At 38.5% G+C, this 10,881-nt stretch overlaps 1 protein-coding gene across 1 annotated transcript; it reads right to left on the bottom strand.

Moving 5' to 3' along the window:
- Window positions 1-3,553: 3,553 nt before the first annotated feature.
- LOC110287918 (small proline-rich protein 2A1) lies at window positions 3,554-5,032 on the bottom strand. Its single transcript, XM_021154410.1, has 2 exons — window positions 4,905-5,032; window positions 3,554-4,221 (listed from the first exon to the last, which is right to left on the bottom strand). Exon 2 carries the CDS (start codon window positions 4,200-4,202, stop codon window positions 3,954-3,956), a length of 249 nt encoding a protein of 82 aa, XP_021010069.1. The 5' UTR covers window positions 4,203-4,221; window positions 4,905-5,032; the 3' UTR covers window positions 3,554-3,953.
- Between the last annotated feature and the right edge of the window lie 5,849 nt (window positions 5,033-10,881).

Genomic DNA, 10,881 nt, shown 5'->3' with positions numbered 1-10,881 from the left:
ACTTGTATGTATGTTTTCAGAGCTGAACATTTTATATTGGATAGCCTACTGTTGTGCTCTTTTCTGGATAAGAGTATTTATTTCTACCACTCTCGGTGTTCCTTGTAGTTCTCTGTATAGAGTGGAGCCCTCATTGTCTTTCTCCCATCCCATGGTATTACTGTTTTTGAAGATACCATGCAATCTTCCAAAGGAAGGAAAAAACCAACAGTCCTAATCAGCTATGACTCTCTTGAACTACAACAACACAGTATGGCCCAATAAACCTCAAGATGCAGTAGTGACTGCATCTTTTACAATAATCAGAAAGTATTGAATTGGACACAAGATCCTCTCACCAAGAGGGAAACAATACTTTGTACCTGAAACCTAGCCAAGTATCCAAGACAGGTGAAATCCTGGATATTGGAAACCCACCTACACACCACTTTACTAAACATGTAAAGCAATCAGGCTCTGATGGGACCTACTATCTGCGTCTGCTGTTGCCAACAGGCAATTAAATTCAGATGATGGGTCCTGGCAAAGCCTGGGTTCTGATGGAACCTAACAAAAGTAACTAACAATAGTAGCTAACCTACTATTATCCACTTCTGATGGGGGAAAACACTTAAAGCCAAAGCTGATGGCTCCTGGTGTAAACTGGGCACTGATGATACCCAATATCAGCCTTTGCTGATGGCAGTTGCCAATATCAACTTCAATTTCTTCACTCTTTGTAACTGCACACTCCCTGGCCAAGAGGTTTGCAAGACCCAGTTGAGATCGAGTTGAGAGCCCTATCTTTGTCAACTTACCTTCTTCAAAGTCCAAGGGGAAAAAAAGCCTATTGCAAGGCTCTAGTTTAGATGCCTGGAGCCTACTGGCCTGGAGCAGGTAGAAATGAGATGCAGAATAGGACTCTGGTGTGACTTTAAAGATTGATGGTCTCCAGACATTCTAGCTCTCAAACTATACTGAAAAACCAGTACAGAAAGAACTCACTCATTTTGGATGAAAAATGAGTTCCTTCTTTATTACATAGAGAAAGATAAGCTTCTACCCTTTCATTGATAAATGAATTAAACCTAAGACTGTAAGAAGAAGGCTTTGTTCACATTAGTAAGATTTAGCCTGCTTTGCTATTAAGAAAAGACCTGCTCTATCCCATGGTAAGGAAAAGCCTGCCCACTCCTTCTGCTGCATTCTCCTAATCTTGTTCTCTCCTTCTACTCTGATGTCACAATAATGCCCTTATTCTCAATGCCTTTTCTCCCAATGCTGTGCCTTTACTTTTAAGTTCTTCTTGAGTTCAGTTGTGTCAAAAAGTTCTCTTCAGCTCAGTTCTGTCTCTTTTCTTTGTCGTCAGCACTTATACATCTTTCAGAATGCATGATAATATAGTAAAAAGTTCATCACAAATTTATACATAAATTCAAATCATAAATGGAATAAGAAGTTTAAAACAATTAATGTTTACATTCATATCCATTAGAAATAATTATCTGGCTAAACATTTATTACCTGTCACAGCTCCACAGGTTAGTTAAAAATCATAACTAAGTTATTGGTGAATTTTATAGATAATCCCACTCAATATTTTATCTTTTGTCCTAGCACCTATGATAGTTTTACAGCCTCTTGGAATCTGAGTAGTAGATGTCTGCTTACACTCTAAGATGCAATTAATTGGTGTCACATGGGAAACAAGCAGAATTTTATTTGCAGATTTTACTATCAGAAAGGACCTAATAGCAGTCCCACTATAAAAGAGATTAATAAATACTGATATAATCTTAAGAATTCTTATAGGATCGACATTAAGAAGTCATCTAATTGTCTATATAGCATCACTTCATCTTTGTAGATCTGCAGAAATCTGCTCAAAAGGGGAGGCTAATACCTAGTGATTGCCATATATGTTTAATGATAACAAGAAAAGCATGTGAGAACAGGCTTTAGATGCTTTCTCAGGCAGTGTGACTCAAGATGGCCATCTTCCATTGCTTCTGCCTTGTGTGTTTCATGTCTCTCTGTGGCTTATACTTCCCAAGAGGACACCTGTTCAAGTCTTTTTAAAGATGAGGTTTTTGCCTAAATTTCTGCCAGGCTCTCATCAGTGCCTGAAGCTCAGTTGGAGATTTCATTGTAATGTAAAGTCAGTCATTCCTTGACTTCAGAAATTTGATCAAGGTGTTTCTTTGGGAATCCACAGTAACTTCTTAACTCTGCTATGTCTTTAGCTGCCATTAAACATGTTATTCTGTAAAGAATGGCTTCCAGAAGCTAAGAATGAATGTACAGAATTTTGTGAGATGTCAGAGTAGCAAGAATACCTATGGAAAAGGCATTATGACCTCTCAAAAAAGCTTTTCTCCCCATTTCTTCAATCAAACCTTATAGGATTTTAGCAATTTAAGGATTGCTATCATCTCAAGAGATTTCATAAGTACCACAAAGCCCCCTTTCTTTAGTATCAAAAAGAAATGTAGTAAATTAATGAAGAAAGAAGGCATTGGGGAAGAATAATGTATTATTTGCTGTGTAGTTATGAGAAAGTGACACAGGAGTATTGCTGATAATGATGGAGAGCTACTTTTCCTAGTGCACGAACAATCACTGAACTCTATAGAATGCATTGGGGTCTGACAGTAAGTATACCATAGGTGACAATTCAAACATATACTAACGATGGAAGTTATTAATTGATTGTGTGACCTCTGTGACTCATTGCTCCAAGGTATGCTAATCATAAAACAGATAGCCACATTCCTCCACCCACCTGCTTCTTGGATTCAAAGAGTGTTCTTCAAAGAAAGTCACCCTGACCATTGCTGGAACCCGCTATGCAAATGTGCTATTGTAAGGGGCTCTTAGAAATTGTCTTGACGGATAACATGTACAATTACCAGGTATTCCTTGCGACTCTTGTGACTTTGCACTTCCTTGGGACTCTTAACTGGTATTTTTGGTATTTTCCAACAACGCCCTCCCCACTTCCTTGAGTTGTGGTTTCTCCCTTTAAATACCCCCTTATCCAGCTACTCGGGGCGCAACAGTCCTCTACCCCTGCGTGGTATATGACAGTGGGCCCAAGAGAGCTCTTGAATAAAAGTCCTCTTGCAGTTTACAGCAAGACCATTTCTTGTGTGATTTGGGGTGTCGCCTCTCCTGAGTCAGAACGTGAGGGAGTCCTCACGTTGTGGGTCTTTCAATTGTAGACAAATAGGTGGCTGACTGATGATAGTGTTTTACCTTATATTTAAAATGATAATATTTCAAGAAGTTAAGAAATTTGGTCTTCTAAACGATGAAAACTTTATATGGTCAAAACATAACTTTGAAATTAGATTGAATTGGGGGAAGGGGATGGTGGTACAGGGGGCTTGCAAGGGGAAACCAGGCAGGGGGAAAATATTTGAAATATAAAAAAATCATCTAACCAAAGGAAAGGAAAAGGTTGAATTGGTCTTTGATGTGACTACATTTAGGAAACATTTAATTAAAATTTAAACTCTCTCCCACAGGATAGAAAAAAACCAAAATAATAATACAATATTAGGCAGTTTTGNANGAAAAAAAGTATTTATTAGACCATCACCAAAGGGGTCCTTTTTCAGGAAATGAAACAGCAGTGACCATTGCCCTGATCAGGTAACAGGCAGGTTGAGAAGGCTCCTCTGAAAGCACAGAGTAGACACCTGTTGTGCTTGCTTCCTTGGTGCACTAAAACAAGAGAAAAGATCATTCTCAGCAGCCCCAGGAAAGCAGCAGATCAGCCTGAGAAACATGACTTCTCTGTGAGGAGACATCATAAGCACAAGGAGGATGAAGGGTGGAGAAGATTCTTCTGCATCCAGGACAGGCTTTCAAAGGAGGATGAAAGTGTTGCTATGGAGTCGGTGAGCCGGTGAGACAGATTTCTTTCACTTCCCCTGGACCTGATGACTGGGAGGCCCTCACTTGTTGGGTGGTCACTTCTGCTGGCATGGTGGAAATTGCACAGGAGGGCATGTTGACTGCCANGGCTNGGGGGGGCATTGCTCATAGCACACTACAGGACGACAAGGCCCAGACCACACTGAAGGAAGACAGGGGTCATAGCACACTATAGGACGACAAGGCCCAGGCCACACTTGGGGAGGACAAGGGTCAGGGCACTTCAGGGGTGGGCACACAGGAGGAGGCTGGCACGGCTGATTGCACTGCTGGTAGTAAGACATTGTACTGGAGTCTCAGAATCTGAAAGATATTACATGAGAGTTTTCAAAAGAGGTGATCCCTATGGAGAAACTAGGCTTTTGGGACTGTAGAACCCTGTGTACCTATGTGTGCATGCAAATTTCCCACACTGATTTTAGGAGGTCCTNGATTGCCTCTTTTACTTACACATTTTTTCCATCAGCTTCGGCAAACCTTTTTTTGAAAATCTCATGTCATTTTCCCTAAGAATCTATTTCTGTTTCAAAACAATGGAAAATACTATTTATGTGAACAGAATATCCTCATAACCTTGACATTCTTTTAGAAAGTACCCATCAAATGCTAGGATATTCCAGGTGGAATGATGGACAANACAAACAGCTGTTGAGAGAATAGGTGGGATTCTCATCAGCTTGTGGCATAAGCCTTTGAAAGGGATTAACCATATCCATCAAGATATGATAAAAGGAAAACACAAATTTTGTNTTGTTTTCCTCTCAAATCACAACTTTCTCAATTATTTTGCTTTTCCATGGATATCAAATTATAGCTCGAACAAAAGCAAAAGCATGCTTGCACAGCACATCATATCCTCCATTCCTAAAGTTGCACCTTCTAAGTTATACTCATCCCTTGATCAATTTGGACCCACTGAACTTACTGTGCTCATGAGAGTACCCAAAAAAGCAGACCCTTTCAAGAACTTATGAAATCAGACTCACCAGGTTCTCCAGAGCAGACAAATGCTTGGCTACCAGGAATACTGAAGTCAAGCACTGAGACTCTTTTTTATAGGATAGCCTGCCTCACCCCGTGGGGAGTGGATTTCCCTGTAATGGGCTGGTCCAGGAAGTTCCTAACATAAGTGCAAATTCATCCATAACTGACTGTACAGAGACTCTACCAAATAGAAAATATCCCACCCTTGGCTATCATTACTAGGTTGAGTCTTGTGACTCAGAGTCCTTTTCTGTCCTCTTGCTTCCAGTCATTGTGGCACTTGGAGCTTTTCCAACTGTTTGATAAATCTCTTTCTTGAATGGGGACCATAAACCTTTTTTTCATGAGAGCCTCTATTTGTCTTAAATTCAAGGTTTTGTATTATTTGTCCCTCTTTAGTTCATCCTTACTTTGTTGATAGTGTGTAAAGCCATTTACACTTTTCTTTTTCAGAAGTGGAGGGGTATTTTCCTCATACATTTACAAGTTTGTTAGAAAGAAGAGAAGCAAAAGATAACAAGTGCCCCCTTAGTAAGCCATGGGGCTAGGGTCTTCTATTTACTATAGATATTATTCCATAAATATGGAGAAATAATACCCGTATGCTAACATCACTGGGCTACCTGTGACCCTACTCAGCATAGTTTCCCCCTTCATCTTTCTTTTCTTTGGATAATGTCAAATTTGACCTACATTCTTTGCCTTTTTGAATCAATCATATTCCCTCTAACAATGATGCTATTCTCTCTGGACAGATTGTGGTGGCAGAGTGGCATCCAGCCTCCTTAGTGCCTTTTTTTCTTTGCTTCCCTTCAATTATCATTCAATGGAAACAGGGGAAAGTGAACAAATATCCTGAGAATTCATTAGAAATTTATTTAGCAGACTTCACTGGATGTTCCCCAGTGGTACTCCCTAGGGTGCAGAACAAGAAACCATCACATATAAATAATATAGTAAGAGTAAAGTAGAAGTGTTGATCAGATCATTAAAATTCTGAAATCTCAGGCAGGGAGATATAAAGTTAGGTCAGACTCATACATTGGATTTTATTTATTAGCTATCTATGTAGATTTAATAACCAACAGACAGTATTACAAAACTCTTCCTGTAGACATTGTTTGTTCCTTCTTTTCTACAAGTTCTTTAACCTATCCACCCCTCTACCATCTTCTCCTACATATGCCAAATTTCCAAGAGAAGATGGAAACACTGTTACCTCTTAAGACAAATTCTAGAATTCATTGGTCACAGAAAATACTGTCAGTTCATTTACAGACTCTTCCCATCCCTGTCCCTTTACTATTTCATTCAATCAGTATAATGATATTCTCCTTTACTCATAGATTGATATCTAACCCAATTGTCATCAATGAGACTCCATCCAGCAACTGATGGAATCAAATGCAGAGATGCATAGCTAAACATTAGGCAGAGCTCAGGGAATCCCTTGAATAAGGGAGAAGAAGAATTATAGGAGACAGAAGGATCAAGGACAACCCCTCCAAAACCCCATAAAATCAACTAACCAGGGGCTAGATAGAATATCTAATAAATAAAAAAACTAATCTGTGGCAAATGACCAGATAACAGCTCTGTCCTAATATCCCACCGATCCTTCTTTTCACACAGTTCAAACTCTCCATGCCTCTAGAGTCATTAATCTTGAATGATTTACAACATTTGTAACATATTTCACAAATTCCTTTCAATGAGCCATCTCCAAATTCTCTTCTCTTCCCCAACACTGGTTCCTTACTGTTCCATTCATACTTTTTTGATGATTAATTGAAGCCTTCCATTTTTAGTAATTTAAATAACTTCACTGTTTATGCCTACTTTAAAGAACCCTTTAAATGTATTAATGAAAGCAAGTGTACAAATATGTGCTTTTGTAAGAAACATAACCTATCTCTCACTGCCTGCAGAATAGTAGCAGGAAGGAGGCAATAACATGGGCTACTTAGCACAGTGCTTCAGGGATAATAGCTAGATGTCTACACATCTGCTTCTTTTCACTGACTGAAGTAGCTACTGCTGTTTTCTGACTCTTTTTTGGGATCTCCCAGCACAGTTTAGTCTTCAGATGTAATCAGAGATGAGCTGTGCAGAGCAATCAATTTGTCTTCAAGTTCAAACTTGAAAAATAAGCATTCCCCAACCTCCCATTTTTCTTTCACACCTAAAGGGTCACCTTAGGAAATCACATAAAGAATAGAGGGAAAATGGGAATGCTCTTGTGTCAGCAGTGTTCACTAATCCAGGTCATTCTCCAACGTTGCAAAAGAGTTGCTCATTGAANATTACCCTATATGGCAAAGATAATTTTCATCCTTTTCTATCATAACCTGAATTTGAACTTCAAAATTGTTACATAATGTATAATGTCAACTAGAACACATAACAGTTTCAGAACTAGTTTTGAAAGAAACTCCAATGTAAACTAGTAAGTGTGTAATGATGTTCACAAAATGCACACATATGAATAGATTGAGGTACAGCTCTAAAACATCTCAAGTCCTATCAGGATTTAATTCTCAATAATTCAGTAACTTACCTACCATGCCACACTTTATCTATGATTCTGTTCCCCTGTACCCTACAATGTCTGAGAACATTCCACTTCCACAGGNAGTGAACTGCAAAATATAGAAAGGGAGTACTTGAATTACCTTGCTTTTATTTTTTAATTTTTAATAATTTTTTATTACATATTTTCCTCAATTACATTTCCAATGCTATCCCAAAAGTCCCCCATATCCTCCCCACCACTTCCCTACCCACCTATTCCCATTTTTTTGGCCCTGGTGTTCCCCTGTACTGGGGCATATAAAGTTTGTGAGTCCAATGGGTCTCTCTTTCCAGTGATGGCCAACTAGGCCATCTTTTGATCCATATGCAACCTTGCTTTTCTTACACCAATCCATCTTTAAGTAATCAAATAGATAACTGGGAAATAGTTGATGTCAAATAAAGCTTTATTTGATTAAAACCTCTTGAGTTATGTAAATTATTTTCCTTTCCTCATGAGTACTATATTTGATTCCATTTGAACTTGATTGATTTGATGTGATCCACAAAACTTTCCCTAGAATATACATTTCCAAACAGAGGAGAAATTTGAACAGGTTGAGACAAAGTCCACACCCGTAGCCTCCACCCTTCTGATTAGCTCTGAAAAAGGTGAAAGCATTGACATCTGATACCAACCCTTCTCTGGAATCAGTGAGTTATAGATGAGATCACTATTATTCACAATGCCTTATTAACAAGTGCTTTCAAACCATATCATTACCATTAAGTCTAAAACTGGAACATAGCCTGTTAGACACAGCAAGGGCCATCAACTAGGAGAAAGCAACTCTTTGTGTACTCCTGATATGCTAATGACATAAAAGGAACACTCAACTTCCACAATCTAATATGAAAATTTGTAGTTATTTACCTATATCTGGAACACAAACATAGGAAACTCAGTTTTCTGAAGGCATACTTCCAAGTGTTGCTGTCCATGACAATGAAAATGCTGATGTTCTTTCTGGTATAGTGAGTATATGGGGTTATCAAAGGAAAGGTATATTACAGGCTGGATCTTCAGGATCAACAAACTTCTCTTCAGTTACAAAGTCCACCAAGGGGAATCTGATATTAAATGAACACCTTACTGCTGATCACCAAATCAGTGTTTCAAAGTCCTTTAAATGAATGTTGCATATAAACATTACAGATGTTCATTTGAATTTAGCTCACCTACACCTAAAATGTTTTGCCTCTGGTAAACATTTCTAATCCCCTAAGCATCACAACATGCTACTTAGCTCTTTAGTCTTAGCTTGTACCCTACAATTTGATATTTTTAAAGTATATGTATTTGCTTCTATTTTAAATGCAATGAATATTTTCTCTGTATATATACAAATGCACTATATGTGTGCAGTGCCTGCCTGTGAAGGCTAGAAGAGTGTGTCAGACCCTCTGGAAATGGAATTACAGGTAGTTAACTGTCAGCTCCCTAGCATGGATACCTGGATCTGAACCCTGGTCTTTTCCAAGAACAGCAAATGCTTTTAACCACCGAGCCATCTCTCCAGTCTCAAGACAAACATATGATACAGTTGCAAAAATACAAATAAAAGTTAGTATTGTTCAATTGTACAGTTTGCTATATCTTCTGAGTGGTTTGATATTTAGTAAATAAGAGTGAGGGGCAGAGTTTCAAATAAACCAGAAGTAGATTGATTTTCAGATGGAATTATAAACCTGCATTGGGCCCACACCTTTGGGGACCATGGACTATTTCAGTCTTGAATGTTAACTGAGAGGGCAGAAATAAAACAAAGCCAAAAAAATTGCAACCTCCACCTACCAAATACTCCAAATAAGCTCAATCAGGAGTCTCTTGGTCTTTTATTATCTTCATTCCCAAATGCACTAAAGTCCTGGCAAAGCTTAAAGGTTCCATTTCCTGGTTAACAATAGAGATGCAGTCAAGCCCATTTCATTTTCAGTGCATTCTTCACTCCTGGAGAGACTCTTTGTTGCCCAACTTGTCAATAGAAATGTTTGGTCAATGTACTGATGGCTAACCTTGGCTTTGCTTTTTTAGTTTTTGAGACATTGTGTCACTGTCTTGGCTGGTCTGAAATTTGCTATGGAGACAGGGCTGGCCTCAATATCACAGAGATCTGTGCCTCTGATATTAAATGTATGCACTACTATATCTGGTTAACAATTATTATGACATGACTGGTCTGAATAGGATAGAATTCTACCTTACTTCCTGCTACATATACAGCCTCAGACCACAGTAGATATATTTTAGACACTTTCCTCTTAGAGAACAACTTTGGAGTGAGAGGAAAATGTAGGTGGCAGAGGAGCATCACCAATACAGTAGAAAACACATATGCAAAAAACCATAATGCTAGCATCCTCTGTCGGAATGCTCAAAGGAAGTTTGTTCTCCTAAGAAGAGTGTGATGCAAGCCCAACATCATCAGGCCAATCTAGCATTGTTTATGATTTCCCAAACAGTCCATTTGTAGGGAGTGGTGGAAGCCATAAATAGGTGATTTTCTTAGTAATTGTGTATTGTTCACATGGAACAACCTAATTAATGACTCCAAGTTCTCAGAACTGTATAGGCCATGCAGAAGGGTAGCAAAGTTCTCCTCAGGAGTTCACATGTGAGTATTTATGAATGATTGGTTAATTTGTGAAAACACTAACAGATACAGCTTACTCCTTTTTAATGTTTCTCTCGTGAGGTTACTCACCTACAGAGAAGTCCTACCAAGACTAATAGCCACATAGCTAAGAGCGAGTTCTGATTGTTCCCCACCTATACACACTATGATATGCCTAATTAACAAACTGAAGTTCTGGATTGTGGCTTTAGCAATAAAAGAGCCCACTTGACATTATTGTACATGTGTCTGTATGTCTGACCTTATTTCTTCCCCTTGCTGTTCCTACTCAGAATTCCAGGACCCCAGCCACTTGAGGTGTAGCATATATATTTTATTTTTGCTATGAGTGGAAAAATCCCTATAAATTTTCTTGAAACAACCTCAGCCTCCCATGAGAACAACATCACTAACAGTGAAAAGAAAGATTATAGAATGTGATATTTAATCTGTACATGACTACTAGATACTAAAGCCTATACTTAACAGTATAAAGCTAAGTAGTTCTCATGGATCAAACTGTATCAGCCTTAAGCATTTATACTCTGTGTGAAATTTGCTACATATCTTAGGAATAAATGCATCATAAGAATAAAAATGCTGGAGGAAAATTAGCATCTTCAACATATGGTACTTGGAAAGCTGGATATGTCCACATGTAGATGAGTGAAACTGCATCCACATCTATCACCTTGCAGAATAACTCACTCTGAATGGAAGGAAGACCTAAATGCTGAAATCTGAAACCCTTTAACCTCTGGAAGGTTACATAAGAAGTGCTTCACAAGATGTA

This window comes from Mus caroli, unplaced genomic scaffold, assembly GCF_900094665.2.
Source record: "Mus caroli unplaced genomic scaffold, CAROLI_EIJ_v1.1 scaffold_14102_1, whole genome shotgun sequence".
Lineage (NCBI taxonomy): Eukaryota > Metazoa > Chordata > Mammalia > Rodentia > Muridae > Mus > Mus caroli.
This window is presented reverse-complemented; position numbering and strand designations above follow the sequence as displayed.